The following is a 23,716-nucleotide window of genomic DNA, read 5'->3' on the forward strand; positions in this document are numbered from 1 at the left end:
TGCAACAAATCAGAACATTAAGCTTAAAATGTTGATAAACTATTAGGCTATTTCTTCACATAATAAGCGCCGCAATGCGCACACGGCCGTAGGCTATAAGCGTGAATGTTCCAAAATGCAATCCAGTAGTGGGAAAACACCATTCTCAAAAGTGACCTCAAACGTGTCTTCAAACTTGAAACTTATGCGCCGCCTATGTATGCTAGTTAAGCTCGACATTGGTTGTAAAGTGGATTAAAGTGCTTAACTTCTTAAAATTATTTGGCCACTTTAGTTGTGATACAAACCTTATCAAAACATATAGGCCTATGGGCTCGGCTACATGAGGTGTGTGACTATAATTTGAAAAAGTCGCAAAAGGCCTGCACTGTTTCTTGCCTTACTGCACACAAGCTGGGCCTCATTCACTAGTGAAAGGCTAATATTGTCACCCATCAGACTATTCTTAATGTAATCTTGTCTTTACATATACTACATAATATATTTTAGAAATGAGTTTTGATTTAAAATGGACCAGTATCATGCACCTGTCTCGGAACATGTGCAGGGGGAAAATACATGTCATCTGGGTGCTTAAATAGCGAATGGAGGACGTTTTTCTCATGGTTCATTTTCATGCCAGCCAGGTAGGCTATACTCCTGTTGTAAAGATCAGTAGTGTGCTTGATATTAGGAAAGTTGAGAAATATAGACCGTCAGCAGGATGTTGACCATCAGCAGCATCAGAGGTTGGAGAAGCCTAGTTACCGTGACTAAACGGTCACGTGGAATTGAACTGCGGTCATGACTAGTGACTGACCGTGTGACGGTAATACGGTCACCGTAACAGCCCTAGTTACGTCTTCATCCCATCAGTATTGAAGGTAGTGCAATGTTACAGCCTTCTTTAGACATATAGCCAGTACCACCACTGAGGTATAGAGTTATAACCCACCCAAACTAGACCGATCTGAAATATGAAAATGATCAATGAAATCACCTGGTTGCCTATTGTTGTGGCAAAGATGCGTCCGTAGCAGATTGCTAAATTGGACTTTATATAGATAATAGTAATGTAGGAAGGCATAGGCTACTCTGTTTTTGCCAGGAAAAAAAATTGAAAATTAAACAAGCGCTTTCTGGTCACTAATGTGTGCCCGCCTTTGCATGCTAATGACTGGTCATTGGTCAACATTCAAGACGCAGTTACCCCGGTACTTGGGGAAAATGCCCATTTTCTAAAAACATTTTAATGAAATAAGTGTAAACTGTAGCCACTTATTTCCCTTCATAGTTTGTTGGCCTAAGCCTGACCATCATCCACATACCAAACTGTGCCAGCAATTGGACATTGTTCTCAGGTGGGGGGAGCTTGTTACCCCACATTACCCTAATCCACGGAGACTCTGTGCCACAAAATGAGTTACAAAACGTTATTAAACCTGGTCAGATTGAAGTTTTTTTTTCTTTTTTCTATCAACTCGAGTTTCAAGTAATGAAATGTGTGTCTCGAGGCAGACTCCAGTCTAAGTCATGTGACTCGAGTCCACACCTCTGCTAGTCACTAATCTGTTGCATATCAATATGCCCTATTCTATTGCTGGCATACATATTCCCAGAGAGCTTTACTGTGTGATAGTGCCAAGGTTATTATAGTAAACTAAGACAACAACTAGTCATAAAAAAACGATTTAGTAAACTGAAATAAAAGAATTAACAAACTAAAAACTAACTATACTGAAACTATCTTTGACTCCAAAACAAAAACTAAAATAAAAACCATCATGAATTATGTCCGTTTTTAGTTTATTTTTTTCCTAAACTGTGTGCCTAACATTCATGGGGTTTTCATGCTTTTGGAGGTGATTCAAGCCACTGAATCTGGCTGGTAAATGCTGCCAGGAAATGGTGAGGTTTGAAATGGACCTTGCTTGTGCATCACAAGCTAGCTAAAAGGGAAGAAATCCGCTAGGTAGATGACCTAGCCAAAGGGTGAGCGCAGTGTTTAAGCAATAGCAAACCGTGAACCTCCAGTGGTCGGTCGATAACAGCAAAGCCCCGTAGAGGATTACTTTGAGAACTTTGTCAGATAAAGGTCACAGTTATTGATTCTTCTGACATGTACTACTAAAGTTAAAGCATTGGATTGGTGTGAACATAAGCAAGAGTTTCATTCTACCACATCCCTTGTACCAGTCTAGGCGCTATTCCTTTTAAATTCAAGTCACGTTGATATTGACTTTATAATTTAAACCTATTACCTGACCCCATCACCTTATGTATTACCGCCCCATAGTGGCAAGACGTGACATCCCAAAAAACACAAACTATACAAACCAAATGGCTCCTAGTCTCCCACGCGTCCTTTTTGTCCCGAACCCTGAAACTGAAACTAAATCATATAAAAACATAAATGTTTTTTTAGAAAACTAAAACTAAATAAAAACGAGCAAATCGGGTCTGAAAACCAACTGAAGCTAAACTGAATTTCGAATAAAAATAAATGTATAAAAAACACTTAACTATAATAAGCAGTGAGTCATTCAGGTGTCGACGCCAGAGGCAGAGCTGACCTTGGAGGGACACAGACAGTGAGACAGCCAGGTGACTTTACCATGTGTGAGTGAGCCCATGCCAGAGTTGTGCAGATGTGGCAGTGACCGAGGGGCACAGGGGCAGCCACCAACATGTCTGTCCCCAGGGGGTGCCGTCTTGAGGACACAGGACAGGGGGACACAGCTGGCCTGACTGCCATGGTTGTCTCTCCCTCACGCTGTCACTGTATATCCCCTTCACAGCCAGAGAAGGATCAGAATGCAACTGAGTGGAACAGAATATATTTTATTGTATTGCCATCCAATGTCTCTTTTGAAAGTAGAATAAGACTCCGTGAGACTGGAATCCCATACAGCCTCCTCCTCAGTCAAACACTTATTTCAAACAAAAGGTCACGAACCGCCCTCCAGTGTTTGTCTACATCTTTTTCTCTCTCCCTCCAACCCCGAGGACATCCTTTGTCCATCCAGTCTTTCTAGCCGTCCAGGCCTTTTAACACCCCCTCCCTGCCGCAGCAGCAGCAGCAGGGTGTGAAGCTCAGCTCAACCACTATCTTCGGCTTTGCTTTGTGATGAGTCACTGTTCAAGGGGCGTCCGCAGACCGGGCCCTACAGCATGAATATTTGATACAGACGCAGCTTTGCATCGTTTGTGTTGTTTATCTCTCCTCTCGTATTCTTCTTCTGAGAGGCCCATTCCGGTGCAATGGACTGTTCTTCCGTGAAGGGGGGAATGAGGGAATGAAACACAAACACAATCAAAGCATTGTCGTCTTGTCTGCCACCACAGTGTTAAATATGAATCAGGCTTTGATTGAGCTGTGGCAGTGCGGGGCTAAACCTAAAAAAAAAACAAATGGACCCAGATGCAAAGTGAATGTGGACGGGGTAATGAAGTATAGAGGGATGACGAGACAGACGCTAAGTTGCTGGAGGCACAATAAACAACTGACATCAGTGTGTGTTTGTCAGAGAGGGAGGGAGAGTGCATTTGTCTGTCTGTGCCGGGGGGACATGTGTGGACTGAAGCACTGCCGCTAACTGCAGTGCGTCTTGGAGTAACGGATAAAGAATGCGTATGTGGTGGCCTAGTGATCTAAGGCACATGGAAGATGTAGCGCAAAGGCTCTTTCAGATCTCTCTCCTACCTTTCACCCCACCTCCCTCTCTCTCTGTCCAGTAAACATCGAAAATAGTTCACGTACAGTGCATTCGGGAAGTATTTATTATTATTTTCTACGTTACGGGCTTATTCTAAAATGGATTAAATTGTCTTTTCCCTCATCGATCTACACACAATACCCCATAATGACAAAGCAAAATCTGAAATGACACATTTACATAAGTGTTCAGACCCTTTACTCAGTACTTTGTTGAAGCACCTTTGGCAGCGATTACGGTCTCGTCTTCTTAGGTACAGTATGATGCTACTTGGCACACCTGTATTTGGGGAGTTTCTCCCATTCTTCTCTGCAGATCCTCTCAAGCTCTGTCCAGTTGGATGGGGAGCGTCGCTGCACAGCTACTTTCAGGTCTCTCCAGAGATGTTCAAGTCCGGGCTCTGGCTGGTCCACTCAAGGATATTCAGAGACTTGTCCCGAAGCCACTCCTGCGTTGTCTTGGCTGTGTGCTTAGGATCGTTGTCCTGTTGGAAGGTGAACCTTCACCCCAGTCTGAGGTCCTGAGTGCTCTGAAGCAGGTTTTCATCAAGGATCTCTCTGTACTTTGCTCCGTTCATATTTCCCTCGATCCTGACTTGTCTCCCAGCCCCTGCCGCTGAAAAACATCCCCACAGCGTGATTCTGCCACCAGCATGCTTCACCGTAGGGATGGTGCCATGTTTCTTCCAGATGTGACGCTTGGCAGTCAGGCTAAAGAGTTCAATCTTGGTTTCATGAAACCAGAGAATATTGTTTCTCATGGTCTGAGTCCTTTAGGTGCCATTTGGCAAACTCCAAGTGGGCTGTCATGTGCTTTTTACTGAGGAGTGGCTTCTGTCTATCCACTCTACCATCAAGGCCTGATTGGTGGAGTGCTGCAGAGATGGTTGTCCTTCTGGAATGTTCTCCCATCTCCACAGAGGAACTCTGGAGCTCTGTCAGTGACCATTGGGTTCTTGGTCACCTCCCTGCAAAAATGTCGAAAAAACTGTTTTTGTCATGATGGGGTATTGTGTGTAGATTGATGAGGAAAAAACATATTTAAACCATTTTGGAATAAGGCTGTAACGTAACAAAATGTGGATAAAGTCAAGGGGTCTGAATACTTTGTGTGTGTGTGTGTGTGTGTGTGTGTGTGTGTGTGTGTGTGTGTGTGTGCGTGTGCGTGTGCGTGTGTGTGTGTGTGTGTGTGTAAGTAAACTCAGCAAAAAAAAGAAACGTCCTCTCACTGTCAACTGCGTTTATTTCAGCAAACTTAACAAGTGTAAATATTTGTATGAACATAAGATTCAACAACTGAGACAAACTGAACAAGTTCCACAGACATGTGACTAACAGAAATTGAATAATGTGTCCCTGAACAAAGGGGGGGTCAAAATCAAAAGTAAGTCAGTATTTGGTGTGGTCACCAGCTGCATTAAGTGCTGCAGTGCATCTCCTCCTTGTGGACTGCACCAGATTTGCCAGTTCCTGCTGTGAGATGTTACCCCACTCTTCCACCAAGGCACCTGCAAGTTCCCAGACATTTCTGGGGAGAATGGCCCTAGCCCTCACCCTCCGATCCAACAGGTCCCAGACATGCTCAATGGGATTGAGATCCGGGCTCTTCGCTGGCCATGGCAGAACACTGACATTCCTGTTTTGCAGGAAATCACGCACAGAATGAGCAGTATGGCTGGTGGCATTGTCATGCTGGAGGGTCATGTCAGGAAGAGCCTGCAGGAAGGGTACCACATGAGGGAGGAGGATGTCTTCCCTGTAACGCACAGCGTTGAGATTGCCACCAATGACAACAAGCTCAGTCCGATGATGCTGTGGCACACCGCCCCAGACCATGACGGACCCTCCACCTCCAAATTGATCCCACTCCATAGTACAGGCCTCAGTGTAACGCTGATTCCTTCGACGATAAATGCAAATCGGACCATCACTCCTGGTGAGACAAAACCGCGACTCGTCAGTGAAGAGCACTTTTTGCAAGTCCTGTCTGCTCCAACGACGGTGGGTTTGTGCCCATAGGCGACGTTGTTGCCGGTGAGGTCTGGTGAGGACCTGCCTTACAACAGGCCTACAAGCCCTCAGTACAGCCTCTCACAGCCTATTGCGGACAGTCTGAGCACTGATGGAGGGATTGTGCGTTCCTGGTGTAACTCGGGCAGTTGTTGTTGCCATCCTGTACCTGTCCCGCAGGTGTGATGTTCGAATGTACCGATCCTGTGCAGGTGTTGTTACACGTGGTCTGCCACTGCGAGGACGATCAGCTGTCTGTCCTGTCTCCCTGTAGCGCTGTCTTAGGCGTCTCACAGTACGAACATTGCAATTTATTTCCCTGGCCACATCTGCAGTCCTCATGCCTACTTGCAGCATGCCTAAGGCACGTTCACGCAGGGACCCTGGGCATCATTATTTTGGTGTTTTTCAGAGTCCGTAGAAAGGCCTCTTTAGTGTCCTAAGTTTTCATAACTGACCTTAATTGCCTACCATCTGTAAGCTGTTAGTGTCTTAACAACTGTTCCACAGGTGCATGTTCATTAATTATTTATGGTTCATTGAACAAGCATGGGAAACAGTGTTTAAAACCTTTTATAATGAAGATCAACGAGATCTTCAGTTTCTTGGCAATTTCTCGCAAGGAATAGCCTTCATTTCCCAGAACAAGAATAGACTGATGAGTTTCAGAAGGAAGTACTTTGTTTCTGGCCATTTTGAGCCTGTAATCGAACCCACAAATGCTGATGCTCCAGATACTCAACTAATCTAAAGAAGGACCGTTTTATGGCTTCTTTAATCAGCACAGCAGTTGTCAGCTGTTCTAACATAATTGCTAAAGGGTTTTCTAATGATCAATTAGCCTTTTAAAATGATAAACTTGGATTAGCTAACACAACATGCCATTGGAACACAGGAGTGATGGTTGCTGATAATGGGCCTCTGTACGCCTATGTAGATATTCCATAAAGAATCAGCCGTTTCCAGCTACAATAGTCATTTACAACATTAACTATGTCTACACTGTATTTCTGATCAATTTGATGTTACTTTAATGGACAAAATATGTGCTTTTCTTTCAAAAGCAAGGACATTTCTAATTGACCCCAAACGTTTGAATGGTAGTGTATTAAATGTATGTAATGCATGTGAATGACTCCTAACAGTTATCCATGTCCCCTCTGTCCAGGCCCTACTGGAGACCCAGAATGACCTCCGAACCTTCGTCCCCAACTTCACCTTCAACCTGGGCTTCTCTGGGAAGTTCTTCCATACTGGTGAGTGGACAGGCAGTTGGTTACCCACTGTATGACTGTATAGGCGAACCCAGGGCAGAGCTTATAATAGAATGTCTCATGACAGACAATCCAAGTCTTGTATGTTCCAGAGAATACCATTGATCATGAGGTACATCACCAAGAAAATGCATAGATCAAATATCAACAAAAAAATGCGCAAATTTTTATGCTTATTAATGAATGAACTTCAGCACTAATAGCTAGGTTTTCAGCACCGCCACACACCTATGCCTGCGTATGTGTAGACTAGACTAAACTCCCAGTCTCCCTCTGTCTCTATGCTCCAGGTACGGATGAGGAGGACCTGGGGGATGACCTGCTCCTCTCCTATGGGAAAGAGTTCTGGTGGTTCCCCCACATGTGGAGCCACATGCAGCCCCACCTTTTCCACAACCAATCCGTGCTGGCCGAACAGATGCTGCTCAACAGGAGGTTTGCGCAGGTAGGTTGGGGTGGCCTCTGCGGTCTTTACACACACTCTACATATTCTACACACTGAGGGTTTTGTTATATTGATACTAGGAGACGTCATACTAGGTGGTGTGTTAAAAAAATGCTTTTCTGTTTGAATGTTAGCATTACGGTTGATTTTTAAAAAAGGTAGAAAAATAGCACGGTGAATTAAATCATAACGTGTTGAATCAACCGGTTCTCTCTGCCCAGGAGCATGGCATCCCCACCAACATGGGCTACGCGGTGGCTCCCCACCACTCTGGGGTGTACCCCGTCCACGTCCAGCTGTACGACGCTTGGAAGAAGGTGTGGGGCATCAAGGTGACCAGCACGGAGGAGTACCCCCACCTCAAACCTGCCCGCTTCAGACGAGGCTTCTACCACAGTGGCATCAGTGTAAGAACTCGGCCCAATCACCCCCTATCCTCATGCTCTCTCTCTCTCTCACACACACACACACTAGGTTCTATGTATAAACTAGCTGTTCTTGAAATGATCTGCTATGATTGCTATGTTAAGCTCGCTCAACATGACAATCTCACCGTCGATGACAGCCCTGCCAAAATCAACAAAGACAACTGCTTGGCTTGTGATGTGACGAGAACATTGTCATTTTCAGACGAATGTAATATCGCTGTCAATGCCAATTTATTTACAGTATCTCTACGAAGTGTAATTTTATGTCCATATGCTTGGCATGGGCATAAACAACAGCTTGCCTGGGTAAGATATTTACGCTCAGATGTCTCATACATTTTAAAGCTGAAAGACATTTGTATTTTCTTTATACACAATGTGTTTAGGATTTTTTTTTTTTTTTTTTTTCTCTGTCAGAAGGCCCCTTTTTCTAGCTCCAGCAGTTTTCAGTTATTTATTTATTGTCTGTTGGAGGAGTGCGATGATGTCGCGGAGATGTTAATTCCGACCTCAACACGTCCCTGTGAAATATTCACTGGGTAGTTGGCAGAGACCCTCTGAGGAGTAAACCTAGATTTTTTTTCTCTCTCTCTCTCCCTCTTCTTTCTTCCACTCCCTCTTTACCCCTTCATCAGCAGTCTGTGACTCCCGTTAGCGTGGGACCGTTAGCCACTCTTGTGTTTTCAAAAATCAGAGAGAGCGAGAAAAGCCTGGGAGCTTCAGTCTGCACATCCAGCCTTCCCTTCCTTTCCCTCCCTAAGCATTTCACTGCTGCTTTCGCTGCTATTTTTACCCACAGCCCCAGCTAGCTATTATGACAGGGCCCGATTTGATACACCGTGCACCTCGGCTGAACAGACAGTGCTAGCATGATTGTGTGCTCAGATGCCAACCGATTGCGAGTTGTTGTGTTTTAACTATGTTAGGACAGAGGCTTTGTGTTCGGATCGAGAACTGGGTTCGCTGACAGACTAAATTGAGCTACGTCATATTTCATTCTCCACAATGACAGTGTGACCACTCTAGTTTATTGGGATAATGATATTGAACCACCTGAGCTGGAAGAGTGTGGTCAACCCAGAGGAATAAAAAGTCCTCAAGCATTTCTGACCGAGTGGCCATGTTTGGACTTTTGTGTATTTGATTAGTTATTCACTGGGTACCAGGGTCTGCTTCTATTAGTACACTCCCCACTGTGCAGATGTGTTGCTATGTAATATTGATTGTGTGTGTTAATGTACTGTAGGTGCTGCCCAGGCAGACGTGTGGCCTGTTCACTCACACCATCTTCTACAACGAGTACCCTGGAGGACCCAAGGAGCTGGACAAACTCATCAACGGAGGGGAGCTCTTCCTCACGGTGCTCCTCAACCCGGTGAGACCAGACACCACTAGCATCAAGAGAGGATTGCATTTCACCATCACGGATAGTGCTGCTCTTCTCTCTACGGCTGCTTTGAAAACCCTTTTTTTAAATTGATTTTATTTATACTTTTTTTTAAATTCATTTTGTGCCAGGGTGGTTGGAAACGACGGTGCATTGCGTGGTCTCTGAATGTCGTTCTGGTTTTTTTCATTCCGTCCTCACAGATCAGCATCTTTATGACCCACCTGTCCAACTACGGGAATGACCGTCTGGGTCTGTACACTTTTAAGAACCTGGTGAAGTTCGTCCAGACATGGACCAACCTGCGGCTGCAGACCCTGGCGCCTGTGCAGCTGGCCCAGCGCTACTTCCAGATCTTCCCCGAGGAGAGAGACCCCATCTGGCAGGTGTGTGTTTTTTTTGTGTGAGAGGCCATGAGAGCTGTGGGGTCACTGGGTGTTTGGAACTCGGGACTATCATAAACCAGGCTGTCATTTAAGAGAAGGCTAGAAGAGATGTTGCCTTTTGACTCAGTCTCCATTGCGTCATACAGTGCAAATGTTATTTTGGTAGGTACGGCGAGGAGAGGCTGGCTCTTTGAACTGTGGTTTTGTGGTGCTCCTGCTTCCACAGTAGCACTCTGACACTGTTTCCCATCAACGCAGAAAGAAGACAGGTTTCCTTCCCTAAGAGGTCCAAGTGCCATCTTGGCAGTTGCTCACACTGACTGTCAATATTGAGTTCTCACAAAGGGGAGAGGTTAATGTGAGCCGGCCGGCTCCCTTTGAAGTTTGGAGCAAACTTGTGCCTGCCTGGGTCCAAAGGCTTCTTCATCACAGCGCTGTGTTAAGTGTCTTGGGATTAATGTGATATCCTGGTCACTTCATTACCCATCAGGCAGATGTCAGTGGGGACCGAAGGGAAGGAGGCAGGTAGATTGAAGGCAGTTGGCGTCAGCTTGACATGCAGATTGACCCTGAGGCACATGAAGATGCTCGCCTTGCAGGGCTGCTCTGAACTATTTTCCACACAGATACACTGAAGGCTACTTACCACTCAGGAAAAACAATGGAAAGACAGCCTGCCTGATACTGATTACGGGTTCCTTCCCTAGTCCTTTCTTGTACAAGCATAATTGATCAAGGGGTGAATCAGTAACTGAATGTTTGAGTCTGCTCCCCCAAACCTCTGTTGGACTGGACTGGTTGGGTTCATTTGAGCTGAATTGAAAGTACCCGTCCTCCGATTGGCATCGTTGGTCCCACAGGGTGGATACGGTTGCCTGTAACCATTGTGCCGCATGTTTGTTCACTCCCCACAAAGGTCTCGCTGCTTTCTTGGCTGGCTTTAATCACGTAACACTGAAGTCCCCTGGCCAAGTCAGCGGTGGACTTTAATTACAAACAGACTGCCGCGAGATATGATACTGGAACCTGAAGTGTGTGTGTGTGTGTGTGTGTGTGTGTGTGTGTGTGTGTGTGTGTGTGTGTGTGTGTGTGTGTGTGTGTGTGTGTGTGTGTGTGTGTGTGTGTGTGTGTGTGTGTGTGTGTGTGTGTGTGTGTGTGTGTGTGTGTGTGTGTGTGCGTACAAGTCACATCCATGGCAACTTATCCTGAGGCACCTTACCGTTTTACTGTACTGAACTTCCAGGTGAACTAACTCTGTCACTACAGGACCCCTGTGAGGACAAAAGGCACAAAGACATTTGGTCCAAAGAGAAGACATGCGACCGATTCCCGAAGTTGCTCATCATTGGACCACAGAAGACAGGTGAGCAGTAAACAACAGATATCATATTGTACAAAAACAATATCTCATGAGGCCTCCCGAGTGGTGCAGCGGACTAAGGCGTCACTACAGACCTGGGTTCGATCCCAGGTTGTGATACAACCGGCCGTGACCGGGAGTCCCATAGAGCGGTGCAAAATTGACCCAGCGTCGTCCGGGTTTTTGAATAATAATAATGAAGACATCAAAACTATGAAATAACACATGGAATCATGTAGTAACCAAAAAAGGGTTTAACAAATCCAAATTTATTTGAGATTATTCAATGTAGCCACCTTTTGCCTTGATGAAAGCTTTGCAAACTCTAGGCATTCTCTCAACCAGCTTCAAATTTGAGATTTTTGGTTCCAACCAGTGTCTTTGTGAGACGCAGAGTCGTTGAACGGATGATCTCCGCATGTGTGGTTCTCACCGTGAAGCATTGAGGGGAAGGTATGATGGTGTGGGGGTGCTTTGCTGGGGACACTGTCAGTGATTTATTTAGAATTCAAGGCACACTTAACCAGCATGGCTACCACAGCATTCTGCAGCGATACACCATCCAATCTGGTTTGTCCAGGGCTGGGTTTTATTTTGTTATCAGCCACCAGCATGGCATTGTTTGTTAATTAGAAACAGCTGCAAAGCTATTCCAACGTTATTGGCCACCTCCACTTTTTTATACCATTTTTAAAAATTATCAAAATCCATTAGAGAAAGAAAATAAATGTTTACTTATTTTTTAGCTAGTCTATGTTATAAATATATATCTGACCATTTTATAAATGGATGGCATTTTGCATAGGATGGCATTTTGCATAACCCCCCGCTACCCCCGTCCCCCCAAGAAGATTGGTTTTGACCACAAAAAGTCACTACATGCTCCAGATAAGGTTAGCAAAATGGCTGGCTAGCTATCTAGATAAGCTGGCTAGCTACACTGACAGCTGTCAGTGCCCTATTTGTTGATGTTTGTTAACGCCACGTGGAAATTCCCTCTCCCAATTTGTGAATATGTATAAGAAGCCTTCGCCATCCCTCAGAGGTAGAGCGGAAATGCACATTTAGGTTCCATGACAGGAAATGACGTTGAAATAGTGGCAGCAATTTCCTCTGGGGTCATCATTTAACATACAGGTAACTGTCAAAATAAGGGAAACACCAACATAGTGTCTTAATAGGGCGTTGGGCCACCACGAGCCGCCTGAACAGCTTCAATGCGCCTTGGCATAGATTCTACAATTGTCTGGAACTCTATTACAGGGATGCGACACCATTCTTCCACAAGAAATTCCATAAATTTGTGCTTTGTCGATGGTGGTGGAAAACGCTGTCTCAGGCACCGCTCCAGAATCTCCCAAAAGTGTTAAATTGGGTTGAGATCTGGTGACTGAGACACAAACACCATTTAAACCCCCTATACTCCTTTGAGACCCCTCTTTCAAAGTCATTGAGATCTCCTCTTCTAGCCATGGTAGCCAAAATAATGGACAACTGGGCATTTTTATACATTACCTTAAGCATGATTGGATGTTAGTTGCTTAATTAACTCAGGAACCACACCTGTGTGGAAGCACATCCTTTCAATATACTTTGTATCCTTCATTTACTCAAGTGTTTCCTTTATTTTGGCAGTTACCTGTACATCCAGAGAGACATGGCCTGAGTTCGTTCCAGGTGAAGCTAGGGGGTTATAGATAATGCACTGTGTCTCAGATAGCCATACCCTAGTGGTGTGTAGACTAACTGTACTAGATCCACTGCACCAGAAGGACAAGCGCTTCTCTGCCTGGCATGGAACAGCCTTGAACCTCTGTTTATTGACAGCAAGGAGAGAAGGGATGGATAATTGGCATCTGGGCAGTCATTTACGGAGTGTCACACACTTTATTTAATTTATAGGATCACCACAGAGGCAGGCAAGCAGTCAGTCATTGGGTTTTATTGTAACCTTGACTGCTTCCCACTAAATGGGAATTTCAGGTTTAGTGCGTAGCCTAATTAAACTTCTTAAAGATGTCTTAAGGGAGCGATAGCCCTCCTGAGACTGCTGTAAAATGGCCATGTTAATCTTTTCAATAAAAACGGATTAGGGGGTTGGGTCTGAGAGTAAATGTACATATTTCACCATTGTAATTACCAAACTGCACCAGCATTCACTATAGTCTCATCAGCCATCTTGTCTGTCAACTTCACATCCACCACTCCTCTTTACCTGGCACTTTATCTCTTACTTAGTAGAGTGTTTTGGGCTCTCAGCCTCTAGCTAGACCTGTTGCTATTTAAAGCTATAGCACATTTCAGATGGGTAGTAAATAGCTGTGGTAAAGAACCAGAAATATATCAAATTTTTTAGCATTTACCAGTGGTGGGAAAAGTGAAAAATTGTCATACCTTAATAGAAAATGACTCGAGTAAAAGTGAAAGTCACCCAGTAAAATACTACTTGAGTAAGACTAAAATGATTTGGTTTTAAATATACTTAAATGTCAAAGTAAAAGTATAAACCATTTCAAATTCCTTATTAAGCAAACCAGGCGGCATTATTTTTTAAATTGACGGATAGCCAGGGGCACACTCCAACACTCAGACATAATTTACAAACTAAGCATTTGTTTTTAGTGAGTCCGTCAGATCAGAGGCAGTAGGGATGACCAGGGATGTTCTCTTTGATAAGTGCATGAATTGGACTATTTTCCTGTCATAATGTAACGGGTAATTTTGGGTGTCAGGGAAAATGTATGGAGTAAAAAGTACATTATTTTCTTTAGGAATGTAATGAAGTAAAAGTTGTCAAAAATATAAAAAGTAAAGTACAGATACCCTCAAAAACGACTTAAGTAATACTCTAAAGTATTTTTACTTAAGTACTTTACACCCCTGGCATTTACAGTTCCTTCAAAGTATTCACCCCCTTGATTTTTCCCCCACATTTTGTTACAGCCTGAATTTAAAATTTATTAAATTGAGATGTTGTGTCACTGATCTACGCACAATACCCCATAATGTCAAAGTGGAATTTTGTTTGTAGAACTTTTGGGAAATCAATAAAAAAAAATGAAAATCTGATATCTCTTGAGTTAGTAAGTATTCAACCCCTTCATAGCAAGCCTAAATAAGTTCAGGAGAAAAAAATGTGCTTAACAAATCACATAAGTTGTATTGAGCCATTCTGTGTTCAATAATTGTGGTTAACCTGATTTTTTTTTTTTTTTTTGAATGACTACCCAATCTCTCTACCCCACACATACAATTATCTGTAAGGTCCCTCAATCGAGTAGTGAATTTCAAACACAAAGACCAAGGAGGTTTTTCAATGCCTCGTAAAGAAGTGCACCAATTGGTAGATGGGTAAAGAAAAAATACACTGAATATCCCTTTGAGAATGGTTATTAATTAGGCTTTGGATGGTGTATCAATACACCCAGTCACTACTACTAACTCTATTGCCAAAGAGGAAGGAAACCACTCGGGGTTTCCAGTCAATTACAGAGTTTAATGGCTGTGATTGGAGAAAACAACAGGATGGATCAACAACATTGTAGTTACTCCACAATACTAACTTAACTGACAGAGTAAAAAGAAGGAAGCCTGTACAGAATAAAATATTCCAAAACATGCATCCTGTTTGCAACAAGGCACTAAAGTAAAAAATGTGTCAAATAAATAAACTTTTCGTCCTGAATACAAAGGGTTATGTTTGGGAAAATCCCCAAAAAAACACATCGGAGTGCCATGTTTTCAAGAATGTTGGTGGCTGCATCATTTTGTGGGTATGCTTGTTATCGGCAAAGACTAGGCAAAATCCTAGAGGAAAACCAGGTTCAGTCTGCTTTCTAACAGACACGGGGAGATGAATTCACCTTTCAGCAGGACAATAACCTAAAACACAAGGCCAAATATACACTGGAGTTTCTTACCAAGACAACATTGAATACTAATCACGACATCGAATACTAATCTAATCAAGATATATTAGTGTTTTATTTTTCATTTTTAATACATGTAAGAATTCTTCTCCCACTTTGACATTGTAGAGTATTTTGTGTCGATCGTTGACCAAAAATGAGAATGAAATATATTTTATCCCACTTTGTAACACAACAAAATTTGGAAAAACTGAAGTGGTGCGAATACTTTCTGAAGGGACTATGTCTAATATCTAACATATATTTACATCGTCTAATAGTATCTATATTGGATATTTGTATCAGCAATGGTCTGCTGGTCTTTGTGCAGGCACCACAGCCCTGTATCTGTTCCTGGGGATGCATCCTGATCTGACCAGTAACTACCCCAGCAAAGAGACCTTTGAGGAGATCCAGTTCTTCAATGGCCACAACTACCACAGAGGCATCGACTGGTATGTGACTTCCCTTGTCCTACTTTATCATTTTCATTACCACCACTCTGGCACTAATTCCTCTTCTCCAAGACATTTCCAACATTTCTGGTTGGGTTTTGGGGGTAGCATGTTAGAATGGAAAGAGAAATCGCTAATGTTAACCCGCCATGCTTTTCATAGTGTATTAAACCAACTGTTTTGAGACGTATTCCAGTTAATATTTTTGGCTTTAGTGGAATGTTTCATCCTTCAAAGGGAGAGGCTTTGGTTCATCCCCCTCTGAGCTCAATCATTGATTAACAGAAAGCAGACCATTGTATTAATGTGTGGTGGGCTCGGTTGTGGAAAATTGGTCTCTTTCAGCTAGTGACTGGTTTATGCCGGTGCAGTCATATGTTTTATCCAGAACATTTAATCATTTTCGTAGTTATTGATGAAACATTAAACTAGTCTGTTTACGTAGGATGTTGGTATTTGTTATATGGACACGAATGACATTGTTTATCTTGAATCATTCTGATCCTTAGATCCTTTTTGTCAGGCAATTGTTGTTGTTGTACTTTAAATGGTGATAACCAAATTGTCTTTTGGTGACCGATTCATCTAATCCGGTTCAAACTGCTCTGTCTGTTTGTCCTCGCTGGAACAGGTACATGGAGTACTTTCCCCTACCCTCCAACACCAGCTCAGACTTCTACTTTGAGAAGAGCGCCAACTACTTTGACTCGGAGGTGGCTGCACGCCGTGCAGCCGCCCTCCTGCCCAAGGCCAAAATCATCACCATCCTCATCAACCCTGCAGACAGGGCCTACTCATGGTACCAGGTGAGCCTCGCTCCCAGAGAAAAAACACTTCCCATCGTTCCATTTCCAACACCAGACTCTATTATAGGGATAGCAATTGGGTGAAATGCTGTGGGTGGCTTCAGGGTAGCTTCACTCCTTTTCCAGGTCAGCCGCATTGCTGATTTCCCTTGAGCTTGCAAATAAAGTATCTAATATGCTGGTATAGAAATAGGTGATGTACCGGTTTGTAGGAGTGTGAAATGAGTTGGAATGCCCTCTGCAAGGACACAGTACTCTGGAGGAATCTGGCAAGGTGGGCTGACTGACGTCATATCTGTCTGTTCTGCCCCAGCACCAACGTGCCCATGGTGACTCGGTCGCCCTGAAGTATACTTTCCATGACGTCATCACTGCTGGCCGCAATGCCCCCATCAAGCTGCGGGTGCTCCAGAACCGCTGTCTGGTACCGGGCTGGTACGCCACCCATCTGGGCCGCTGGCTCAACCACTACCACCCCAGCCAGGTACGTTTGGTCATCTGGGTCCCAGGTGTGCATGCTTATACTCATGTGTGTTTACAGGGATTGTGCATAAGCATGTGGTTAAATGGAAACAAACATTTATTCAGTCTGTATATACTATATGAACGTGTTTAGTACAGTGTGTGTGTGTGTGTGTGTGTGTGTGTGTGTATAGACTGTTGTTGGTGTTGAATTTAAGACCGCTCACCTAGTCTATCTGACCTACTGTGCTGTTGTAACTGGTTCCTCAGATTCTGGTTCTGGATGGTCAGGTACTGAGAACAGAGCCTTTTGCCTTGATGGACAAGATCCAGAAGTTCCTTGGGCTGACAAACACACTGAACTACCACAAGATTCTAGCGTGAGTGTCTTATTTGGGCTTCGACACACTGTAGACCCACTTGCTGGAGCCAACACATGGCAAATGAAGGCTTTTGTTTCCCTAACCGTTGTGAAATGTAACATTATGCGTATTAATGCATTGAGCTGGCCGACACCGGTGTGGTTGTGCAGGAGCCTATCTTTCCTGTTTAGAGCAGAGGTGCTTGCTTTGTGAACAGCTTTGATGTGATTTTCAGAATGTTCCCTTCTGGAGGGATTACCATCGCTTTGACATCTCTCTGCCAACCTATTCCCTTTCTTCTGCCTCCCCCTGGTCTCCAGCCCCCCCATATATCTCTGTTTCTGCCTCTGATGCTTGACCACATAATCACTCAGCCATCCTTGTAAACAGCAACATCTGTCGGCCACATCCTCTGTAGACAATGGATATGTTTTGTCCCGCGTCTCTTCTCTAAACACGAAGAGCCGCAAACCATCTGTTCAGGATGTTCCCTTTTTGATTAGGTTGGGAATTTATTTTCATCATTTTGACTGGCCCTCCTCCGTTTTATGGTTCTGTGTTCCTCTGTTCCAGGTTTGATCCCAAAAAAGGGTTCTGGTGCCAGTTGTTAGATGGGGGGAAGACCAAATGCTTGGGCAAGAGTAAAGGACGGAGATACCCTGACATGGACACAGATGTAAGTTATGAAGCTTTCCCTAAAGAGAAGTGGATTAAATTATTCAACACTTATTTCACTTTTGTCACCTTGAAAAGCAAGTATTTTTTGATTTTATAGAAGAAAAAAATATTTATTTCCTACAGTCAGTGCTGCTTTATCATTGCTTGTCTGTGACAGACTCCGCTCCTTTCAGGCTGGGTTTGGAAAGCCACCAGATCGGGCAGAGTGTCTAATGAGCAGACATAGAGAGGGGTTGTGAGGGGGGCAGGGTGGGCAGTGGGCACAGCTCAGGTCCTTGAAGTTACCTTGACTGTTTTGGCACAGACACCTCGGAGGTAATTAGCTGGGTAATGGCGGGTGATTTTTCTCTCTGCTGCAGTCAGAATGGCAGGGCTCATGAGACTCACAGAGCTGCAGTGCACGCTGCCTGAGTTGCTCAGTATCTGGGCAAAAAAATCTCTGCACACTAAGTTAACTACAGATCATATGTAATGTGGTATTGTGCCTGTGCATAAAAGTTAGATATTCATGATAACATTGAATATTTTTATATAATTTGAGCACCACCTAAATGGGCAGCTACTGTGGGTGGGAGCTATAAATGATGTATTGGTCTATTCAAATTTTTATTGTAACTATATGGCCCTATATTTGACTCTCTCTCTCCCCCTCTCTCATCCTGTGGCAGTCTCGCGCCTTCCTTAGGGAGCATTACAGGGACCACAACATAGAGCTGTCCAAGCTGCTCTATAAGATGGGCCAGCCTCTGCCCAGCTGGCTCAGGGAGGAGCTGATCCACACCAGGTAGCCTCAGCATGGCCGGGGACACAAGGACAGAGACGCCACCCCAACCTGCCCACACATAGGGGGTGCACTCTCCCCTCCGCTCCAGCCAGCCAGCGCCACGCGGGGTGACCAGGAGCTGAGGAAGCAGGAGAGACACAGCAGGCCCTCCATGCCCACTCAACCCAGTGGCCCCCAGCGACCCCAGTTTGGGGTGTGGGCCTCAGAAGGGAAAAGAGGCAGGGGTGAAGGAGAGACATGAACTGTGTTTAGGATTGTTCCATTTCTTTCTCAGAAAGAATGACAAAGTGCCCGTCTTGACCATGGGCACATGCACACAGCAACGCTGGGGCCAAGAGAGAGGAGGGAGGGATCAAAGAGATGTATCATTTCCTCAAGGAGAACCAATGTTGTTATTCGGTCTCTCACACAGACAGGCAGACACACTCACTCTCTGTGCGCTTTGCAGAGGGCGGAGAAAGACTTTGTTTCTCTGTGCCAGTTATGGAAAAATACACTAGCCAATAATGGATATTCAAGTGCCGGAGTGGAATGTTAATTTGAAAGTATTTCTGAATTTATATTTTAATCATTAACACTCATATACTGCTGGATGTCTGTATTTCTTTCCGAGCTGTTATGGTTGCACGATGCGTCTTTCGAGCATTGTATGTTCCTTTCAACTGTCCCATGTTTTTAATCTGTGTTCATCTGAAAACATAACTGGAGTCCATGAATTGCTCCCACAGACCACACCGACACTTGACCTTTATCAAGTCAAGTCAAATCACCTTTTGGTCTTTAAGACCTTCAATCGAATGAATCCACAGTACAGTGGGATTAAAAAAGTGGAAAATGGTCATATTTCCAAATGAGACCAGCTTGCTTTGTATTGGTCAGTGGAACGTTGTCCTCGGTCGTAACTGCCTTAATAATGATATATTGAAACCCATTCCTAAATACAGCTGGACCCTACCATGTCTGTAGAGTACACTACAAACTGAACGTAAATGTGACATGAAAAATGTAGCTGCCTGTTTTAAAGGCCTTAAAGTGGATATTGCAATTTCACTCCAAGGAGACGGGCATCCTCGTCGCCATCCAACTAGTTACTGTACCGAGCACGTCTCTTGATTTTCCCGCTAATAGAGCAGGATGTTGATTCCTGGTCTTTCCCAACTCAGCTGACTAGAGCTTAATCACTTCCCTATTCATTCTGTCATCTGATTGGTTACTCCTTTTGTGCCTGTACAATAGGTGAGTGCAGAATACAAGGATGTCTTTTGATCGGCTCCACTGGGGAAGGATACTGGTACCCCTAGCCCTTGTCTCCTAGTTTCCAGTTACAGACAACACTGTCTTCCCTTCCACTTGGAATGGCTTTGCCACATGTTGTGGTCAAACCAACACACCAGAGGAGCGTAGTTCACAGCAACGTATCTCTAGCTCTGCGGTGGTTGATTTAGTATGCCCTTTGAACCCAAGCCCACTGGATCAGTTGGTAGTGTAACTGGCGGCCTGTAAGAAGTGGTCCTTATCCTTCCGTGTAGGATGGCTCTTAAAGGTTCACACTGTCCCGTGTCATCCTCGGACATTATTCATCAACGCAGCTTATAGTCCGAGCCCACTTCATAGTGTCCAATCAGGTGTGTTCTGCAAAGACTTTGGGGGAAATTAAGAGGTGAAATTGGATTTGAAGCTGCAAATTCAAGACTGTTAATCCCACCCTCTGGAGGAGCTGGGGTGTTCTATACAGGAGACATTGAGAGCTTTTTTTTTTCTCAGTTTATTAGTCAAGGTTATAGGAATGTAAACTCGCATCATTTTATCTCCTGTCAGTTGCTATGGATGCATATACGAATAATATGAACATATCTGGGAGGTTAATGTTTCTTTGTTGTATTACAATCCGGTATGTACAAATACATGATCTACTCTGAATCCATGCTCTCCTAGAAGCACAATATTTATTTCTCAACACAATGTAAGAAGAAGGTTTTGGTACAACTTTCCTGTTAAGGAGAACAGTCCTTGTTTGTGTGAGGGATTTTGCAGTGCTCCAGAATACGAGGGTCCATTTAGCATTTTGTATTACCTGGACCCTTGTAAAGAAGTGTGGTCTTATGGGTCCATTCTAGATGAATTGTATTTAAGGTACTGAATCATGCACCTTGTGTGGTGACACAAATGCTGCTCTCATTTCAATTTGTTCAAGGAGCTGTAATATATTCACAAATCCTTTGTCTCGTCATTTCCTTTTGCTTTTGAGCCATTTTACAATGCAATATAAAGTACAAGTGTTCTGGTTCAGAGTATCAGGGAGGGTGTTGTGTTCTTTGAGCCTAGACACTACGGTCAGGAGATGGGCCGAGCGAGTTCCCATGTCTGGGCAGCTCCTTCTTTACCCCACTCACTCAGCCGAAGTCCCAGTGAATTTCACTCTGTATGATAATGTTGGACATTGAGTAGTGATCATTCATTAACTATAAGGAAATGATAATCATCTGGACTGTACAATCAACCAATTGTTGTTAATATTTTTTTATTGTTTGTAGCTAATATTTTTGATTTTTAATTTACAAATAAAGAAACCACTGTCTTTTAAACTTTTGTCATGCAGTTTAATTTTCCATGTAGTTGACGACGATATTTTGGAGTATGTAATATGATAAGAGCAGGACAGGGACTCACCCTAAAAGCTGTGTAAGACAATGTGGCACACAAACGAGGTTTCATCCAATTGGCGACAGATTTTAATGCGAATATAATAAAAAATCATAAAGAAAATATGCGCATTTTCGCACCAAACGGATTTGTTGCGGATAAAAGTCAGTGCGTGATGACAGTGCAGAAATGTTTGTTTTTTTCACTTACATGTTCATGTACCGAATAATAAAAGTTCAATGTGTTTCCGTCGCATTTAAAATTTTACCGAGTCAATTCTACCGTGTTTTGCGTGAAATAGCAAATACAGCTACTCTGGTCCTGGCATTTGAGCTCTAACCAACAGCACGCAGATACAGTGCGGGTAGGCTAGTTTATGGATAAGAGCGAGAATAGTTTTATTTGTCAAACGGCAGGCAATCATCAATCATGTCACCAGAATCAGACCCTCGATATATATGGGAAAGGAGCATCAAGATCATCGTGCACTTTCACCACCCTGTGAAGTTCATAACTTCATCTGTAGCCTAATAAACTGCATGGTGTCCTGAGTCGTATTGGGAGGACCACACACCATATCATCGCGTTGACTCCAAGTTTACTTCGATCTGATGGTTATTATATAACATTTGCGCATAAGGGCGTTTCCAGCACAATTTATGTCAATTAATTTCACCGACACAAAAATATCCCATGTCAAACAAATGTCGGCATTTATAAAATTGTACCGAAACTACCTGTTTCTATCACAGCTGTGATTTTTTCAAAATAAGATATGACTTTACTTTCATAAAAACTGGACGGAAACGTGGTGAGTGACTGTAAATTGTCTTCTTAGCTGTCATATAACAGTAAATCCAGTGCTTCATTTGAGCTGAATCCTGCCGGAACAGGATAGGGAAAAGTAATGTATGCCCATAAATATCAAAGAACGTGACAGACAATTTAAAATATATTATCATATATTTAAAACTCATATAAATCTCACAACCCCCATACATTTTTTTATATGGATATATATTTTTAATATGCGTAGATTATTCTTTTGTTCAATGGATTTATTGCTTTGAAATGTTTTCCATAAAAGTTTTTTTTACATAGCATATATTTAAAAACCATACATAAATCTCACATGTAGGGATTCATTATTTAGTCATTGCATTTGGTGTTAGGCAACATTATTACTACTTTGTTTCTTGTAGCTACTGTAGATGATACTTGCCAAAATTTTGAGAATAGATTGACATGGCGTAGACAACTATTGTAGGTTTATAATTTATGTACAAGTTTTAAAAATGCACAGAAACCTGTTTATTGTCATACACTGTAGTTGTGGCTGCCCATAAGGTTATGGCATCACATTGGATTTATAAAACATGGTTTAGATATTATTGTTCTAACTAATGACTGCAGTAGGGTTGTAATTCCCTATTATTTTGGACTGAGTCCTCCGAGAATTTCCATTGGGAATCGTTTATGCATATTGCCAACAGCAGGGGGCGTATGTGTATGAGCGTCTCCCCTTCCCTCACCAACACTCGAAGAAGTCTGTGACAACTAACCGTTTCTCCTCCTGTCTACTTTGTCTTTGTTCTGTTAAACAGGTGTGTGGTGTACACAAGCAGTGTATTCAGCCACATCATATTTAGCTTATGTTGATTGGACTAAATTGTTTTTAGTATCTTTTAGTTGTCAATGTATTAGACTAAGCATAGGTGATTTGATAATGTTGAAGTTGAAATGGTTTTGTTTGTTACATAACTGTTTGTTACATGCAATGTGCTTTATGGATTTCACCGGACAGTGTGAAATTGCTCTTCTGATTTCAGTTTTGTGATGAAACAAAGGTGTGGTTGAATTTATTCTGCCACTGTGTCTTCTTATTGTCTCGGCCTTAAGCCTATATCATGGTCGCAAGGCATATGAACTAACAGGTTACAGAGCAAACAACACAGTTATCACAACACATACAGTAGGTTGTAATTTAGCTTTTTTTCTGGCTTGGCTTCCCCACTGATTTGACCCACGCACCGCTACTGTAAACAAGCACATTATTTATAGAAATGTTGGAGACTAAATGGTGTTCTGAGTGATATTTACCTTTTATGTTGAACTTGTAAAGTTTAAATGTGTAAATTGATCGAGTGAAAACTGTAAGCGATCTTGACATAGAGATGACTGGGTTTGTGGCCAAGCTAGCCTAGCCCATAGAATAACATGAAGAAATGGTGCCAGCTAATATTCTGGTTTGAATTTATTGATTCATACCTTCTCTGAGGTAATATTGTGGTTTCTTTTCTACTCCGTTTATATTTTCTATACCCTGACATCTCCAGATTTCAAGTGTTATATATTACAGAGTTGTATTATTTCATTTTTTTAAACGGTATACACTAACGCTAAGCTAACTGCGCTAACACTAGCCTGTCAAGTCTATAGGGTTGCTATTAGCTTGGTGCTACCGTAGGCTTGCTCAGTATTGAGATGGCTGATTTGGTTTATTTTTTATTTAGCTATAAAGGTTAAAACAGGCTTCCTTATATGTGTATTTATTTTTATTGATGATTGTTAACGTTTATATAATCTGAGGTTAAGATAATGGTGTATTTTTAAATACAAGTCAATGTATTAGCT

At 43.0% G+C, this 23,716-nt stretch overlaps 1 protein-coding gene across 2 annotated transcripts in view; it reads left to right on the plus strand.

Annotated features, from left to right (window-relative positions):
- LOC139538040 (bifunctional heparan sulfate N-deacetylase/N-sulfotransferase 1-like) overlaps nucleotides 1–21,024 on the plus strand; it is a 107,862-nt gene extending 86,838 nt beyond the window's left edge. For both annotated transcript variants that reach the window (XM_071339953.1, XM_071339954.1), the window contains 12 exons: nucleotides 6,873–6,960; nucleotides 7,269–7,423; nucleotides 7,645–7,830; nucleotides 9,098–9,226; nucleotides 9,442–9,624; nucleotides 10,891–10,987; nucleotides 15,224–15,347; nucleotides 15,979–16,153; nucleotides 16,467–16,637; nucleotides 16,886–16,995; nucleotides 17,551–17,653; nucleotides 18,324–21,024. In XM_071339953.1, the coding sequence (XP_071196054.1) occupies nucleotides 6,873–6,960; nucleotides 7,269–7,423; nucleotides 7,645–7,830; nucleotides 9,098–9,226; nucleotides 9,442–9,624; nucleotides 10,891–10,987; nucleotides 15,224–15,347; nucleotides 15,979–16,153; nucleotides 16,467–16,637; nucleotides 16,886–16,995; nucleotides 17,551–17,653; nucleotides 18,324–18,443 (1,641 nt within the window). In that variant the 3' untranslated portion in view covers nucleotides 18,444–21,024. The remainder of the gene's footprint in view (nucleotides 1–6,872; nucleotides 6,961–7,268; nucleotides 7,424–7,644; nucleotides 7,831–9,097; nucleotides 9,227–9,441; nucleotides 9,625–10,890; nucleotides 10,988–15,223; nucleotides 15,348–15,978; nucleotides 16,154–16,466; nucleotides 16,638–16,885; nucleotides 16,996–17,550; nucleotides 17,654–18,323) is intronic.
- The last annotated feature ends 2,692 nt before the right edge of the window (nucleotides 21,025–23,716 follow it).

Source organism: Salvelinus alpinus, chromosome 13 (assembly GCF_045679555.1).
Source record: "Salvelinus alpinus chromosome 13, SLU_Salpinus.1, whole genome shotgun sequence".
In the NCBI taxonomy this organism is placed as follows: domain Eukaryota; kingdom Metazoa; phylum Chordata; class Actinopteri; order Salmoniformes; family Salmonidae; genus Salvelinus; species Salvelinus alpinus.